At 36.6% G+C, this 19578-nt stretch overlaps 1 protein-coding gene across 2 annotated transcripts in view; it reads right to left on the bottom strand.

Annotated features, from left to right (window-relative positions):
* The window catches only part of SPATA6L (spermatogenesis associated 6 like), an 87204-nt gene that overhangs the window by 38781 nt on the left and 28845 nt on the right, over positions 1-19578 (bottom strand). For both annotated transcript variants that reach the window (XM_072597375.1, XM_072597383.1), the window contains exon 5: positions 8739-8863. In XM_072597375.1, the coding sequence (XP_072453476.1) occupies positions 8739-8863 (125 nt within the window). The remainder of the gene's footprint in view (positions 1-8738; positions 8864-19578) is intronic.

The following is a 19578-nucleotide window of genomic DNA, read 5'->3' as shown; positions in this document are numbered from 1 at the left end:
GTCCATGTCACTTCGGTAAAAGGGGAAGCACAGTGCAAGACAGGAAGCATCCCAGAAAGCCATCAGCAAGCCCCACCTCAGAAAACCAGAGGGAGAACCTGAGCCACATGGTGGTAGAGCAGGCAAATGCCAACACCAACACCCTCCACCTACCTTAACACAGCCATGGGAACAGGCAGACTCCAGCTCAGAGAACCACCATGTACTTCAGCAGAGCCCTGGATGGGCAGGCATCCTACAGTGGCTGGACTTCCACTGGCTTCAGCACAGCCTAGGGCAATCAGTCATCTTCCAGCTACTGGACTTCCACATGCATCAGCCCAGCCTGGGGCAAACAGGCAAACATTCTCCATGTGCTTCAGTGCAACCCCCAGGAAATGCAAAAAAACCTCACCTGGCCTCAGTACAAACCAAATGATAAGACTAGGACCCCAGCTCAGCACCAGGTAAACTGTCAGACCCTTACAGCCTCTAGCTGCCAGCACCTGATACCCAGCACACAAAGCCAGTGACCAGACACCTTCCCCCCATGAAACATGGGTCAGTGATTCCAGTGCTCCAACAGGAGAGTTTAACTACAAAAGCCAAGAAAAAGGCCAAAAAAAAAAAAAAAAACATGAGCAAGAAGCAAAAATGAACCTTGACCCTAGAGAACTTCTATGGTGATAGGTAAGATGAAAACACAAACTCAGAAGAGAGCAACATTGTTAATGTACCTACATCTGAAACCTCCAAGGGGAATATAAATTGGTCTCAAGTCCAAAAAGTCTTCTTGGAAGAGCTTCAGAAGGATTCTAAAAGTCAAATAAGAGAAGTAGAAGAAAAATTGTGAAAAGAAATGAGAGGTATGCAAGAGAAAGTTAACAGCTTGGAAAAGGAAGGACAAAAATTGACTGAAGCAAATAACTCCTTAAAAAGCAGAAATGGCCAAATGGAAAAAGAGGTGTAAGAGTTAATTGAAGAAAATAATTCCTTAAAAATTAGAACCAGGTAAGTAGAAGCTAATAACTCTATGAGACATCAAGAATTCATCAAACAGAATCAAAAGAATGAAAAAATAAAAGAAGATGTAAAATACCTCATTGGAAAAACAACTGACCTGTAAAATAGATCCAGGAGAGATAATTTAAGAATTTTTGAATGACCTGAAAGTCATAATTTTTAAAAAGAGACTGGACAGCATCTTTCAAGAAATTATCAAGGAAAACTGCCCTGATATTCTAGAACCAGAGGGCAAAATATTCATTGAAAGAATCTACCAATAATCTCCTGAAAGAGATCCTAAAATGAAAAATCCAAGGAATACTGTAATCAAATTCCAGAATTATCAGGTCAAGGAGAAAATATGGCAAGTAGTCAGAAAGAAGCAATATGAATAATGTGGAACCACAGTCAGGCTTATGCAGGACTTGGGAGTTTTTACATTAAAAAAATAAAAGGGGTTGGAATTTGATATTCCAAAAGGTAAAGGAGCTTGGATTGCAACCAAGAATTAACTACCCAGCAAAATTGGGCATAATCTTTCAGGGGAAAACATGGGCATTCAATGAAATAGGGGACTTTCAATCATTCCTGATGAAAACAATAAAACAGAATTGAACAGAAAATTTGATCTTCAAATTTAAGATTCAAGAGAAGTATGAAAAGGTAAACAGGAAAGAAAAAAAGCATGTTAGTCAATAAGGTTAAACTGTTTCCATCCCTACATGGAGAAATGATGTTTACAACTCTTAGGAACTGTATCTTTATTAAGGCATTTAAAAGGGGTATATATAGACAGAGGGTGTGGGAATAAGTTGACTTTGATGTGATGATTAAAATAATTAAGGGGTGAAACTGCACTGGGAGAAGAGGAAAGGATTTAGGCTAAATTACGTCACATTACAAAGACCTATTACAGTAGAGGGGAAGAAAGGAGGGAGGTGAGCATTGCTTCAACCTCACTCTCATCGAATTTGGCTAAAATAAAAATACACGATCAGTTGATTATAGAAATCCATCTTAATCTATAGGGAAATAAGAGGAGAAAGAGAAAACAAAAGGGAGGAGTGGATGAAAGGCAGAGAACAAGAGAGAGAAGAATTAGGAGGGGAAAGAAAAGGGAGGAGGTTGATAGAAAGGAAGGAAGATTAAGGGAGGCAGTAGTCAGAAGCAAAACACTGGTAAGGAGGGAAAGGGTGAAAGGAAGGAGAAAAAGTATAAATGGGGGTAAAGTAGAGTAGAGAAAAAAACAGTTAATAGTCATAATCATGAATATGAATGGGATGAACTCTACCATAAACCAGAAGTGGACAGCAGAGTGGACTAAAAAACATAATTCTACAATATGTTGTTTATAAGAAACATATCTGAAGCAGAGAGATACATACAGAGTAAAGGTAAAAGACTGGAGCAGAATATAGTATGCTTCAAATGAAGTAAAAAAAAAAAAGCAGGGGTAGAAATCCTGATCTCAGACAGAGCAAAAGCAAAATTACATCTAACTAAAAGAGATAAGGAAGGAAACTACATCCTGATAAAAGGTACCATAGACAATGAAGTAATATCAACACTAAATATATATTACCAAGTGATATAACATTCAAATTCTTAGAGGAGAAGTTAAATGAGTTTTAGGAAAAAATAGACAGCAAAACTGTACTAGTGGAGGACCTGAACATCCCTCTCTCAGAACTAGATAAATCTAACAACAAAATAAACAAGAAAGAAGTTAAGGAGGTGAATAGAATTTTGGAAGAGTTAGATATAGTAGACCTCTGGAAAAAACTGAATGGAGATAGAATGAAATACACCTTTTTCTCAGTGGTTCATGGCACCTACACAAAAATCAACCATGTACTAGAGTATAAAAACCTCACAATTCAATGCAGAAAGACAAAAATATTAAATCTATCCTTTTCAGATCATGAATAAAATTACACATAAATTACAATAAAATTTACACCCAAAAAAGGGCCATGGAAAGATGGACTAAAAATTAATTGGAAACTAAATAATCTAATACTAAAGAATGAGTGGATCAAACAACAAATCATTGTAATAATCAGTAACTTCATCCAAGAGAATGACAATAATGAGACAACATACCAAAACTTATGGAATACAGTCAAAGCAGTTCTTAGGGAAATTTTTAAATTTCTAAATGCTTACATGAATAAAATAAAGAAAGAAGAGATCAATGAAATGGGCATGCAAATAAAAAATCTAGAAAAAGAACAAATTAAAAATTCCCAATTAAATATCAAAGTAGAAATTCTGAAAATAAAAGGAGAGATTTTAATAAAATTGAAATTAAGAAAATGATTGAACTAACAAATAAAACTAAGAGCTGGTTTTATGAAAAAAAAATATTTAAACCTTTGGTTAATGATTAAAAAGAAGAAAGAAGAAAACCAAATTCCCAGTATCAAAAAAATGAAAAGGGTGAATTCATCACCAATAAGGTGGAAATTAAAACAATAATTAGAAGCAATTTTGACCAACTATGTCCCAATAAATCTGACAATCTAAGTGAAATAGATGAATATTTAAAAAATATAAATTATGTAGATTAACAGGGGAGGAAATAAAATGCTTATATTAACACCATTTCAGAAAAAGAAATTGAAAAGTCATCAAGCAAAAAGCCTAAGAAAAGGTGTCCAGGGTCAGATGGATTTACAAGTGAATTTTACCAAACACTTGAAGAACAATTAATTCCAATACTGTGTAAACTATTTGGAAAAATAGTGAAGAAGTCACCCTGCCCAATTATTTTTATGATACACATACGGTACTGATACCTAAACAAGGAAAGGCCAAAAACAGAGAAAGAAAATTATAAATCAATTTCCCTAATGAATATTGATGTAAAATTTTTAAATAAAATGTTACCAAAGAGATGACAGCAACTTATCATGAGAATAATACACTATGACCAGGTGGAATTTATACCAGGAATACAGGGCTGATTCAATATTAGGAAAATTATCAGCATAATTAATTAAATTTAAATCATAAAATTAATTAAATAAAAATTAAGAGAAATCATATGACTATCTCAATAGATGCAGAAAAACCTTTTGACAAAATATAGCATCCATTTCTGTTTTTTTAAAAAAACCCACTAGAGAGCATAGACATAACTGGAGTTTTCCTTAAAATAATAAGTAGCATCTATCTAAAGCCATTGGCAAGCATTATATTTAATGGAGATAAGCTAGAAACATTCCCAATAAGATCAGAGTGAAACAAGGATATCCATTATCACCACTGTTATTCAATATCATACTAGAAATATTAACTTTAGCAATAAGAGAAGAAAAAGAAATTGAAAAAGAATTCAAATAGGCAATGAAGAAAGAAAGCTATCCCTCTTTGCACATGATATGACGGCATACTTCGAGAATCCTAGAGAATCACCTAAAAACAACTTGAAATAATTAACAACTTTAGCAAAGTTGAAGGATATAAAATCATCACATAAATCATCAGCATTCCCACATATTAAATTCCATTTAAAATAACTGTGAACAATATAAAATATTTGGGAGTCTACCTGCCAAGACAAACCCAGGAACGATATGAACACAATTATAAAACACTTTTTCACACAAATAAAATCGGATCTAAAGAATTGGGAATATATCAGTTGCTTATGGGTAGGCCAAGCTAATATAAAAAAATGACAATTTTACCTCAATTAATTTACTTATTCAGTGCCATACCAATCAAACTACCAAAAATTACTTTATAGAGCTAGAAAAAATAATAATAAAATTCATCTGGAAGAAGTAAAGGTCAAGAATATCAAGGGAATTAATGAAAACAAATGCTAGAGAAGGTGACCTAGATCTAAAACTGCATTATAAAGCAGCAACCATCAAAACTATTTGGTATTGGCTAAGAAATAGACTGGTAGATCAGTGGAATAGGTTAGAGACACAAGACACAGTAGTCAATCTACTGTTTGATAAACACAAAGACTCCAGTTTCTGGGATAACCACTCATCATTTCAAAAAAACTGCTGGGAAAACTGGAAAACAGGATGGCAGAAACTAGGCATAGATCAATATCTTACATCACATACCGAGAAAAGGTCAAAATGGGTACATGATTTAGATGTAAAGTGCCAAAAGCAAATTAGGAGAGCAAAGAATAGTTTACCTGTCAAATCCATGGAGAAGAGAAGAATTTATGAGCAAGCAAGAGACAGAGGACATTATGAAGTACAAAATGGATAATTTTGATTACATTAAATTGAAAAGGTTTTGTACAAACAAAGCCAACACAACCAAGATTAGGAGAGAAACAGAAAACTGGGAAAGAATTTTTATAGCCAGTGTCTCTAAGAAAGGACTCATTTCTAAAACATATAGAGAACTGAGTCAAATTTATAAGAATACAAATCATTCCCCAATTGATAAATGGTCAAAGGATATGGACAGGCAGTTTTCAGAGAAAAAAATTAAAGCTATCCAGAGTCATGTAAAAATGCTCTAACCACTATTGATTAGAGAAATGCAAATTAAAACAACTCTGAGTTACCATATCACATCTATCAGATTGGCTAATATGACAAAACAGGAAAATGATAAATGTTGGTGAAGATGTGGGAGAATTGAGACACTAACTCATCATTGGTAGAGTTGTGAACTGATCCAAGCATTCTGGGAAGCAATTCAGAACTATGCCCAAAGGGCTATAAAATTGTGCATATCTTTTGATCCATCTATACTACTACTAAGTATATATCCCAAAGAAATTATAAAAAAGTGAAAAGGACCCACATGTACAAAAATATTTCTAGCAAGCCTTTTTGATGACAAAGAATTGGAAATTGAGGCAATGCCTATCACCTATCAACTGGGGAATGGCTAATCAAGTTGTGGTACATGAATGTAGTGGAATATTATTGTGCTATAAGAAATGATGAGCAGGCAGACTTCGGAAAAACCTGGTAAGACTTATAGAAACTGATGCTGAGTGAAGTGAGAAGAACCAGGAGAATACTGTACACAGTAATAGCAACCTAGCATCATGACCAACTTTGATTAGACTTACCTCTTCTCAGCAATTTAATGATCTAATACAATTCCAACAGACTCATGATGGAAAATGTCATCCACATCTAGAGAAAGTACTGTAGTGATTTGCCATTTCCTTCTTCAGCTCAATTTACAGACAAGGAAACCATGGCAAACAGGACTTCCCCAAGGTCACATAGTTAGTAAGTGTCTAAGGTCAGATTTAAACTTAGGAGGATGAATCTTCCTGCCTCCAGGCCCAGCCTGTGCCACCATAGATGCTTACTGACTTACTGCCTGACCTTCATCCCTTTTCCTACTTTTCAAAATCAGTAGCTTTGCTTAAATATGTCAAGTTGGAGCTGCTAACTGGATAGTTTTTTCTGATACTTATTTCACCTTTTAATTTGGTTTTGACTTTGAAGTCTGTCTTAATTAAACTGGTCCAATTGCATCCAGATAGTTGATTTGGAAATGACTCCCATCATACAAGCAATCAATCATTTTCTGTGAAGATAGTGAATTTCATTTCTTATTACACTGTTTGGTGCTCATACTGTCTAGTGCTTTCCAACTCCCCCTGAAAGTATTTATGTTATGCTGACAGTTTCTAAGTATTCTACAAGCTTTTTTCTCTTGATTTTTAAAATTCCCAACGTGTTTTTTTTTATTCTTCCCTTTGCCTGCCTTTACACTAAAGTCATCAAGTAACATGATATACTCCAACTTCTTTGGGAAGATCCAGCCACGTTCTTTGTAGAATTGTTCTTCTTTTTCCTCTGTCACAGATATTACAATGAAAAACTGCAATCAGCTTCATGGTAGCCTTTTCATTTATGCTTCTCAGGACTATTGCAAGGAGAAATAGCTACTGGTTTTGCACATTCAATGAAAATAAACCTCACCAACTCTCTTACCAACTTTTTGACGACAAACTGTAATTCATTCTTTATTCTGTTATGCTTTTTATGTCATCTGGTTTAATTTATAGTGAGAAGGTCAAAACTGATGTAGTTCAGGTTCCCTGGTAGGACACCAATTTACTTACTAGTTGTTAGGCACAGATCTCACATTTAAAGCACCAATGCTTAAAGTAACATCTATTGGACCGGCCCTCTGCCCACTTTCCCACTGTTTTGCAGCCATCACTGTGGAAGTAGAAGGAAACCACATGGGATTGCAGAACATTTCATATTTTTCTTTGTTTTCAGGTTTCTATGGTCAAAGAAGTTATCACCTAAATTAGGTCAACCTGTTGATAATGAGCCTCTCCATATTTAGTTCGTGTGATCCATGGGCAGTAGGGCATAAGCTGTTACTGGGATGACAGTTGAGGCCTTTCCAGATTGACAGAGTCTGCCAAAACTTGTTTTCCACTGGCTCTCCATGGCTCATGATCCCCATCATACTACAATGAGGCAATGGAGAAGTCCTTTAATAGAGCTTCATCTATTAACTGTAAGAAATTGATGAAGACATCACAATGATTATAGAACCATCACAACAGGTGATAAAAATAAGACTCTAAATGTGGTTCATATAATAGCCAAACCTTTATATTCTTGCCTAAAGTTATAATGCACCAACCTAAGGTGCTAAAACATCACTTCATGAATATTCAATCCCATTCCATTCAAAAACTATTTATTAAGCACTTTCCACATGAAAAGTCCTGTGCAAAGTATGAGAGACACAGAGATAAAAAATTATATGACTCCTGCCCTCAATGAGCTTATAGGGGCTAATATAGTATGTACACAGTATAACACAAGAAAGTATAACACAAGTACAATAGAAGGGAAAGTGTGTGTTCATCCTTCATTGCTGAAGAAGACCATGTCATCAGAGAAATGATGACATGGTTTCACTTGACTTTGTTTTGAGTGAAGGAGGGCTGTACAGGTCACCAGACTCACTTTTCCTCCAGTGACCAGATATTCATCAGGATGACTGGAGATGACCCAGGATGAGGCAATTGGGGTTAAGTGACTTGCCCAAAGTCACACAGCTAGTGAGTGTCAAGTGTCTGAAGGATATTTGAACTCAGGTCCTCCTGACTCCTGCACTGGTGATCTATCCACCATACCACCTAAAAGGAAAAGTAAGGGAAGGGAAAAAGAGAGATCTAGACAAAAAAAAATTTGAGAAAATCTAAGATTATTTCTTTCTGGGTAAATCAGGGAAAACTTCTTGGAGGAAGAAATTCTCCTTAGTTTTCCCTATCTATAAAATAAGCTAATAAATATCTTGCCTTTCTACCTCAGAAAGTTACTGAGGTTCAAATGAGATCATAGGCATGAAAGCACTTTGAAAAGTTCAAAATACAAGATGTGTAGTGGCATTTGTTCATGCTAAATCAATTGCCTTCTGCTGATAGCTTCAGGATCTTCCCATGCTCTTTTTAAAATCTACTGAGGAAAATGAAAAATAAAACTTTATACCCATTCCAAGGGAAATGTGGTTATGAGTACGGCTTAGCATAGGTATAGAAGAGTTTCAGGTCTCAGTTCAGCAGTGGGGTATGGGTGCTGTTTGATATCCTAAGTGCCTAATATTCACTGAGTTAACCATACTTGCTTAATTATACCCCTAAAAAGAAATGGGTTCTTCTCCTCAGTATGAAGTGGTCTGCCAAAGGTCCTGCAGCAAAGCATTATCAGAACAGAGATGAAAATAGATAGATCCCGAGTTTTCCTTACACAGCAAGAGGTGGCTGGGCACTGATAACTTACTGGGAAGCCTTGAGGCGTCCTCATCAGTACTTCTCGGTCTACTCCAGGATATACAGGAGTCAGCCTGGGTTCAGGGAACAGAAAATCCCGTGTGTTGGCTTCATAGTAGGCCAGCAGTGACCCCTCTAAAAATAAAGGAAGAAACAAGACAAAAGATAAATACAAAATAATGAACCCATGGCAAGAAAAGTATATAATCAATCCTTGACCTTGGAATCATGAAGGTTCACTGAGGCATAGGCAGTGATGGCTCTCGGAATAGGTTGAAATCATACTCAATTCAGATCAAGGCATCAGTGACTCAATCAAAGAATGATCCAATTGTCCCATTTTACAAATTCCAAGTCTTGGATTTAGAGTCCAGCACCTTCTATAATAAAATAAAGGATATTCCCAAATCTGATTGTTGTGAGCCTATTAGTTTATATAATTCCTTCTCTCTATCATTAAAAAATACCTCCCGGATCCCTCTATTCCATGGAATTTTACACACACACACACACACACACATGCATATATATATATGTATACGGGTGTGTCTATGTATATATATGTATATACACACATATGTGTGTATGTACTTAATACATATTATATGTAATTTTCTATATACACACATACATATTTAGTTTTATATATTATAATGTAAATATGCTTAGTCTCAATGGTGTGATTTAGAGGAAACAGTAGTCAAGAGACCTGGTTTCAAATCTCCAGCTGTTAGCCTGGGTAAGTCATTTAACTACTCTGTACATTAGCTTCTGCACCTGTAAATTGGGGTAATAGTACTTTCAGGCTATCCCTCAAATCTGATCCAAACCAACAAGCCTTACTATTCGGATTACTATGCGCAAGGGCTGTATAGTATATGCCCATATATACTAAGAGAAAACCATATATACTAAGAGAATATACTAAGAGCATATACTAAGAGAAAACCAAAAATAGTTCCTCCTTTCAAGGAACTAACTGACACTTCATATGGGAACTAATAAGCATACATATAATAATTCGAGGAGGGAAAGAATATTGATAAGAGGAATTAGGAGAGACTTCTTGCAGGAAGTGGTATGGGAGGTATGCCTTGAATCAAGCTAAGGATTCCAAGAGGCAATGTGTTTTGAGAGACAACAACCTGTAGACAAAGAGTCTGGAGGAGATGGCATGTGGAGTTCAGGGAACAACAAGTAGGCCTATTGGGCTGCAATACAACGTTTGTAAAGTAGAATCATGGGTTTTACTGTGATAAAAAGTGCTTTGTAAACCTTCAAACATTATATAAATGAGCTACTATTATAAACTCTCTCGAATAAGGAATCAATCTGCACTGGGAAGCCAGTCAAAAGATATTCCAGGCCAGAGAAGAGTAAAAGAAATCACAAAATCACAGAATTTTCAAGATAGAAAATACCTGAGCTCCTCTTTTCAAACCACCTCATTCTAGAGAGAAGGAAGGCATGTCACAGTCAGAAAAATGAATTTGTCCACGGTTACACAGCTAATTCATGGCATATCTGTGAACCAAACATAGAACTAGAATCTCTTGACTACCAGATGTGTTGATTTAGAATACAGAGATGTTATCATTCTGAAACATCAATATGAAACCTAGGAAATGAAGATATTGACACTGAGGCACCGGACAAGTCATGCTCATGTGTACATACTGCAGTTATTGAAGATGGAGGGAGAAAGGAAGTCAGGCTTATAGCAGCCTTTGTAAAAACAAGCAAATAAAACAAAACAAAACACAACAAAACAAAAACTCAGTAGCTAAGGAAGAGGGATGGTTGGTTGAGTTTTATTTATGAGAACTCTAGAAAGGGATGTTTTCAGCACAGTGAGCCAAGAAAACAAATAGCTTTAAATTAAATATGTAGATATAATTGTCTTTCCTCTTCTTTCTCTGATTCTGATTAATGTCTTTCCTCCAAGAGTGAAATGAGTGAAGTGGCAGAGAGAGAAGAGACCACAATGACGTATTCTTAATTATACTTTCCATCCTTGTTTTACATTACCTTGCTTTCTCCCATCTCTATACAATAGTTTAAGTCCTATCCCCTAGGAAAAGAGGCACTCCCTCCTCATTTCTGCCTCTTGAAATCCTTTCCTTTCAAGTTTCAGCTTCAGATGCCCCCTCCTCTTTGAGATACTGACCCCTCCCTCCTCACATTTTTTTAGAAATTGGAAATTTGGTCTCTCCAATATAGCCCAGATCTCTCCTTTGTATATATTATTTCGTAACCATTTCTAAAGTATGTATCCATATATATGTATATATATATAAAACCACTTCTAAAGTATAACAATAATTCATATTTATATAGAAATTTTTAGTTGTGCAGAAGCCATTATTCAAAACAATAGACATACAAGTATTAATAATCCTCATTTTCCAGACGAGGAAGCTAATGTTCAGAAAAAGTTAAGAAAACTTGCTCCAGCTGACACAACTATTCTGCAGTGAAGATATAATTCAAATTCAGGTCTTCTAAATGTAAGACCAGTATTGACACTAATGGTACACTATTTACACTGCTTTCCATTGCAAACTCCCTGATGTCAAAGAATGTCTTGCTACTTTTCATTGTGGCATAATTGGACAGGGGTCTGGACTTGGAACCAGGAAGACTGGGGTTCAGATCAAGGTATTTATTGGCTATGTGATCCCTGCACAAGTCACTTAACCTTACCAGGCCTCAGTTTCCTTATTTATAAAATAGATTGGATGAACTCTATGGCCTGTAAGGTCTCTTCTAAATCCAAATCTTCTAAATAAAATTTTATCGTCTTTTCATCCCCAGCATCCAACACAGGGTTTTGTACATAGGAGGAACTTCAAGTACCTGTTGAATTTAATTGATTGTTGAATAATGTGTCATTAAAGGCTTATTTAACACAGCAACACTAACACTAAATGTAATTTTATCACTAATATGACATTTTAAGAGTACCAAAAATCATTAGATTAAAAAAAATTATCACTTTGCTCTTCTCCCAAAGCTTTCAAATGCAGGATCCTAATAGAAAACATCCTTCTCTGACATTAACCCAACTTTTTGATAATGTCCCTGAGATGAGCTCTTCAAGATGCCATAGAAAGCCGTGGCAACAATCAGAACTGAATTCTTTGTAAGTGATTATGTTGGGGGAAGAGCTGTAAAGAGCCTAAACTGATATTGGTACAAAAGAAAGTCCAAGAGGGGAGGGGTGGATGCAGTGGCAAAGAGAGTCATCTACATAGAGAGTCTCTAGGAGGAGAGAGCTCATTCGCCATCAAGTGCCACAAGTACATCTGCATCCCTGATGGAGGTTGGCTCTGGGGAACTGGGTCTAGAAAAAGGACTGTAAAAATCTGTCCCCTTAAAAAGGAAATATGGGCTCAGTATTAGCATCCTTCACCCAAGCTCCATTTATCCCATGCTATATACAGCCTGAATCAGAGTTGAATGAGAATGAGTAATGAAGATCTGCGTCTAACCATATTTCCTCAGCCATTTACTCCCTAGAAACTTTGAGCAAGTAAGTTACTGCATCTCTCTGGGCCTGTTTCCTCTTCAGCAAGATGAGTCTAGATTACATGATCTCTAAGGTCCTCTTCCTGCTCTAAGTCCAATGATCTTAGATAGAAACGAGCATATTAAATCATGTTTCTTAAAACGGGAAGTTATTTTTAAAATATTGCCAACTGAATCTTGCACACATTGTCGGACATGACCATAGTATTGGATATTTTCATTCAATTGCTTTTCTTTGTTACAAGAGAGTTTGATCTGAGGGATGTGACAGGGAAGTGTTATTTCCAAAAATGAATGTGATGTAAAAACAAAAGTCATCAACAAAATGAATTAAGTTCATATGCATACAGACATATGTAAAATAAATATGGACATACACATCTTTGAATAAATAAGATGTCAAATACCTTAACTGTAAACATTTTACAAAGTGCTGTGTTATCCTGATTATATTTTAATTCAATAAAAACTACATTATCCGGCACTATATAAGCTGGAACACTCAAGCTAACATCACATACTTAAATGTACAATGATAATGAATGTTCTTAATAATTTCTCTCAGACATTTCAATTATCTTGAAGTGCCTTCTGAATCAACAACAGAAAAAAGATTAAATGGTGTTCAATAAGAGGTTTAATGCTTTAAGAATTATTCATAAAGAAAGTCAGGGCCAAGATGGTGGAGTAAAAGCAGGGACTTGCTGGAGCTCTCCCCCAAACATCTCCAAATACCTGTAAAAATGGCTCTAAAAAAATTCTAGGTCTAGAGAACCCACAAAATGACAGAGTGAAACAAATCTCCAGCCCAAGACAACCTGGAACGTCAACAGGAAGGATGCACTAGGCTAGAACTGCAGTGCAGTCCTGCAATGGCCATGCCAACACAGATAGGGCTGGAGCATGTCTCAGAGAACTGAATCACTGGCAGCTGTGGCAGTTTCTAAACTTCTCAACCCAAAAAGGCCAAAGACAGCATAGACTGGAAAAACAGTGGGAAAATTCTGTGGGACCTGGGTGAAAGAGCAGCACTGTCTGGCTAGAGTCTGACTCTAGCCCCAGGGCCGGTGAGATGGTGGCAGAAGCAGCATTACTGCAGCAGCAGTAGTAGTGGCAACACTTTCCAGAGGTCTGGGTCCACAGACAGTGAGGGATTGAGCAGCTGATACAGCTGAAATCCACACCCATACCCACTGGAACCAGAGTCCTACTTTGACAAAGAGTTTCAAAGTCAAATATTTGTCTGGGAAGATGCATAGACAGCATAAAAAAACCTCAAGACTACAGAAGCTTACTTTGTTGACAAAGAAGATCAAAACATACCAGAAGAAGACAACAAAGTCAAAGGTCCTCCATACAAAGCCTCCAAGAAAAATATGAACTGGTCTCAGGCCATGGAAGAGCTCAAAAAGAATTTTGAAAATCAAGTAAGAGAAGTAGAGGAAAAATTGGGAAGAGAAATGAGAGTGATGCAAGAAAATCATGAAAAACTAGTCGACAACTTGCTAAAGGAAACCCTCCCCAAAAAAAATACTGAAGAAAATAATACCTTAAAAAGTAGATTAACCCAAATGGCAAAAGAGGTCCAAAAAGTCAATAAGGAGAAGAATGCCTTAAAATGCAGAATTGGCCAAATGGAAAAAGCAATCTAAAAGCTCCCTGAAAAAAATAATTGCTTCCTAATTAGAATGGAGTGAATGGAAACTAATGACTTTAGGAGAGATCAAGAAATTATAAAACAGAACCAAAAAAATGAAAAATAGAAGATGGTGTGAAATATCTCATTGGAAAAACCACTGACCTGGAAAATAGATCCAGGAGAGATAATATAAAAATTATTGGACTACCTGAAAGCCATGATCAAAAAGAGAAAGAAATGATCAAGGAAAACTTGAACCCTCTAGAACCTTGTCTAGACCCTGCTCCCCAGAGCCAACTACATATACCCTACCTCTAGAACCAGAAGGCAAAATAGAAATTGAAAGAATCCATTGATTGCCTCTTGAAAGAGATCCCAAAAGGAAAACTCCTAGGAATATTTTAGCCAAATTCCAGAGTTCCCAGGTCAAGGAGAAAATATTGCAAGCAGCCAGAAAGAAACAATTCAAGTACTGTGGAAATAAAATCAGGATCTAGCAACTTCTACATTAAGGGATCAAAGGGCTTGGAATATTCCAGAGGGCAGATGAGCTAGGATTAAAACCCAGCAAAACCAAGTACAATATTTCAGGAGAAAAAATAGACATTTAATGAAATAAAGGACTTTTAAGCATTTTTGATGAAAAGGCCAGAGCTGAATAGAAAATTTGACTTTCAAATACAAGAATCAAGAGAAGCATGAAAAGATAAACAGGAAAGAAAAATCATAAGGGACTTATTAAAGTTGAACTGTTTACATTCTTGCATGGAAAGATGATATTTGTAACTCATGAGACCTTTCTCTATATTAGGATAGTTGGAAGAGATAGACAGAAAGACAGACAGACAGACAGACAGACAGATTGATAGATAGGTAGGTAGGTAGGTGGATAGAGGGCACAGGGTGAGTTGAATATGAAGGGATGATATCTAAAAATAAAATTAAGGGGTAAAAAAGGAATATACTAGGAGGAGAATGGGAGAGATAGAATGGAGCAAATTATCTCACATAAACGAGGCAAGAAAAAGGTTTCACAATGGAGGTTACTCTCATTGGATTTGGCTTAAGCAGGGAATAACATACACACTCAACTGGGTATCTTGCCCTGCAGGAAAGTAAGGGGGAAGAGGATAAGATGGGGGATGATAGAAGGGAGGGCAGATTGGGGAAGGGGGTAGTCAGAAGCAAACACTTTTGAAAAGGGACAGGGTCAAAGGAGAAAATAGAATAAGTAGGGGGCGGTATAGGAAGGAGGGAAATAAAGTCTTTCACAACATGACTATTGTGGAAGTGTTATGTATAATTGCACACGTATAATCCATGTTGAGTTGCTTGCCTTCTCAATGAGGGTGGGTGGAAAGGGAAGAAGGGAGAGAATTTGGAATTCAAAGTTTTAAAAACAAATGTTAAAAATTGTTTTTACATGCAACTGGGAAATAAGATAAACCGGCAATGAATAGGGTATAGAAATCTATCTTGCCTTATAGGAAAGAAAGGGGGAAAGGGATGGAGGGGGTGATAGAAGGGAGGGCAAACTGGGGAAGGAGTAATCAGAATGCATGCCATCTTGGGGAAAGGGAGGGGCAAGATGAGAAGAAAATTTGAAACTCAAAATCTTGTGGAAATGAATGCTGAAAACTAAAAATAAATTAATTTTTAACAAGAATTACTCATAAATACACACTAAATCTGTTTTTAAAATTACAGGGTTTTTAAAAGTGCTTTAAGTTTCAAAAAGAGTTTTCCTCACAACAATCCTGTATGGTATGTGATGTAGACATCATTATTCCCATTCTACAGATGAAGAACCTGACACTCAGGGGTATTCGCTCATTTATGAAGCCACACAACTATATTAAGGTACATTTCCAACATATCATTCAACCTCTGTCAACTGGGATACTGCTTTTCCTCACTAACTCCTTCACTCCTGAACCATGCTAGGTAACAGAGTTCAAGGCCAGATAAAAGAACTTGCCATATTTTCTAGCTGTCATAGCAAGAACACTAAAGTCCTCGGACCTCAGTTAGAACCCAGACTCTTACACTCACTGGCTGTGTGATTCTGGGCCAATCATGTCACTTGTTCCAAAGGGAGAGTTTTCTTAACCCTTCAAGAACTATGTGAACATGAATCATCAATATTTTAGGCCTCCAAAAATTATGCTTGGGGATTAAAATACCTTAGTCCTAAAATAATTCTAGTTACTACCTTTTAGTAAAGGCACATTATTTTCTGTTTCTTTTGAACCTTAGAAAACCTATAGCCAAACCCCCAAATCATAAAAATATAAATACAAAGTAATAAACATCATTTTAATATGTAAAGTATATATCATCTCATTGGCATTCTACTCATGCCAATCACATCTAGTCATATATTCTTATCCTGTGCATTTCTTTTCCATAATTTTTTTCCAAAAATCCTTCACAGATCTACCAAATGCACCAAGGATCTGCTTAGGGTTTCTGAATATTTTGTGGACATAGTCCTCTGTTTGTCCTTGCTCTCCCTATGGATGGCATGCTGTCAGAAGTGCGCTAGGAAGTGTCTAGTTCTCACACACCAGTCCTGGGTTCATAAGTGCTAGAGTTGGAAGGAACTCTATTTCTGTCTCACATTTATTCTATCTTCTAAAATATAACAGAAGGCTCTATCTTTCTCTTTAATGATTAAGTTTCAAGTCCATAGTATGTTCTTTCAAAAATTATATTTAATCCTGGCCTGTTATGTTTTTTAAATCCTGTCTTGGATTTTTCCATTTCATTTTTCAAACTGGTACATATCACATGGGGTAGCTAGGTGGTGCAGATGATAGAGCACCAATGCAGAGAGTCAGGAGGACCTGAGTTCAAATCTCACCTCAGACACTTGACAGTCACTAGCTGTGTGACCTTGGGCAAGTCACTTAACCCCAATTGCCTCATCCTGGGTCATCTCCAGTCATCCTGATGAATATCTGGTCACTGGAGGAGAAGTGAGGCTGGTGACCTGTACAGCCCTCCTTCACTCAAAACAAAGTCAAGTGAAACCATGTCATCATTTCTCTGATGACATGGCCTTCTTTGGCAACAAAGAACGAACACACACATATCACATATAACTCAAATTGCCTCTGTTGCAAATTAATATTGATTTAGTAACTCACTCTACTGTTGGGTCCACTTCACCTCATTTCTCAACTTTATTTTCACCCTCCAAATCATAATCTACAATTTTTAATTGTGTTCTTAGAATAGACCCTTCATCTTTATTGGAATAACCTCCCAATAGTTTTTATCTAATAATTGTGCTATTGTTTCCTCTCCTTTTTCTCACTTTCCCACTGCTTTTGCTTCTAATATAGAAGGTTGTACATTCTTCCTTGAAATAAGCTAATAGTCCTTTTCTACCAATACATGCTTTTCATAAAGCCCAAGTTGCATAGGCTTTCCATTTTGTTCCACATTGCTTAACGGTCTTTACAAAATTTTTTATACTTTCCACATATTTTCGCTCCTGGATCATCAGATACAAAACTGTCAGGGGCAAACACAGTTTCCCTTCTCCTTAGCCCATTTCCCCAATTTTTTTTTCAAATTTGCCCTCCTGCTGAAGAATGGCTTACTTTTTTTTCTCTGCTTGCGTGACATACCAAAATGATTGCTCACTATCCCAATCTGTTTCTAACTTGGATTGGCTGTTCACATGTCTTTCCTGGACAAATCTATTTCAAAACTACACCTGCATACATGTATTTCACTCAGCTTCACATATGCTGGTTAGTTCAACTTTTTCCTATATACTAAAAAACTTCAAGATTATGCTATCACACAACTGTACTTTAAATCAATATCACCATGGGTTGTCATATCTCTTCCAAGGAGATCAAGTATTTTCTGGCTAAGAGTTTCTGAGAAATGTTCTCTTTCCTGTTGTTAGCAGTTAAATCTGTCTAGAAATTGATTAACTTCTTCTTCTATCAAGCTAAAATCTGACTCTCTACAACCTCCAGCCATACTGCCTAGTTTTGTCTCAGAATCAGTTAGAGTAAGACTAGTTCCTCTTTTGCATGAGTGTCCTTCAAATACTTGAATACAGCCACCTTGTCCTCCTGCCACCACCTAAATCTTCTCTTCCTTGGGCTCACCATGACTAGTTCTTTTAACTGGTTATTATATGGCATGGCTTTGAACCCCCTATTTTGGCTACTCTCAATATATTGGTCAATGTGCCCCTTAAAATATGATACCCAGAAGTGACTACAATAATCTAGATGGAATCTGACCAAGATAGAGGACAAATATCTGCTTCATTCTCCCTTTACTAATGCAACACAAGATTCCAATAGCTTTTAGGGCTGTCTTATCATACTGTTGACCACTACAGTTAAATGTTCCCTGACACAATGACAGAGATAATTTGAAAGACTTTGGACAAAGCATCAAGTCAGAATTTAGCTTGAACCAATGACCCAGATAAACTCAAAAGCATTATTGTCAAATGTTTAGCATTTAGGGAAGAATCTTGGATTTCAACAAGGGTAATAGCCATCCCAGTCTTAAAGGTATGTATTCAGAGAAGGCCAAACCTCTAAAATGCCCCTAAAACTTGGGGAAGTTGGACTTAAAACCAGGCTATCTCAACTCCAAAGATATATCATCAAGAGGTAGAGCTAAAGAGCACCCTGGCAATCAGCCAGTTTAATCCCTTCACTTTGCATGAAGAATATAAACCTCAGAGAAAGGAAGGGATTGGCCTTGGGACAATAAAATAGTATATACAAGGGGATTTAACTTTCATTTCAGACTTCAGATTTCATGAGAGGTAGTGTGGTATTAAGAGTGCAAGGGGACACAATGGATAGAGTACTAGCCCTAGAGTTAGAAGGACCTAAGTTCCAATCTGGCCTCAGACATTTACTAATTGTGTGACCCTGGGTAAGTCACTTAACCCCAATTGCCTCCCCTCCCCCCAAAAAAGGACTAGTTTGAGACTCAAGTTCAAATCCTGCTTCTCACAGGGCATCCTGAGCAAGTCACTTAATTAATCTTTGCTCAACAATCAGATCTGTAAAATGGGGATATTGTATTCCCATTTGTATTCCCTACCCCCACAGACTTGCTGTGAGGAGAACATTTTAAATCCTAACATACTACAGCCATTATGTCCTTTGTTGTGGACTCATTAATTGCTCTCCAAAGGAAAATAAAGTATATTTTAATGGAGTAATGTCCTTTGTTCTTCCCTGTGGTTCTTTCTTGCTGTGATAAAGCCAACACTAAGGTCAAAAGCCAAGGTCAATTTGATGACTAGTATAACAACTACTTTCTACAAAGATATCTGAGATCTTCTAGTTCAAACCCTTCATTTTCAAGATAAGGAAAATGATGCTGATAAAGGAGAAATAAGCTCCCTGTAAAGTAATGTGGTACAATGGAACTAATAGCTGGGTTTAGAGTCAGAAGGCCTGAGTTCAAAACTCTGCTTCAACATTTGGTAGCATTTTGACCGCAGGTAAGTTACTTCACTACTCTATCTCAGTTTGCTCATCTGTAAAATGGTAGTAATAACATTTGAATTACCTACTTCATAAGGTTGTTGTAAAAATAGGGTTGGAGTTATAGTAAATGTTTACATCTTAAAACAGCAGATAAATGTCAGCTATTAATACTAGTGGCAGAGCCAGGACAAGCCCCCAGG

Source organism: Notamacropus eugenii, chromosome 1 (assembly GCF_028372415.1).
Source record: "Notamacropus eugenii isolate mMacEug1 chromosome 1, mMacEug1.pri_v2, whole genome shotgun sequence".
Classification (NCBI taxonomy): domain Eukaryota; kingdom Metazoa; phylum Chordata; class Mammalia; order Diprotodontia; family Macropodidae; genus Notamacropus; species Notamacropus eugenii.
The sequence above is the reverse complement of the archived record's forward strand: the minus strand, read 5'-3'. Positions and strand labels throughout refer to the sequence as shown.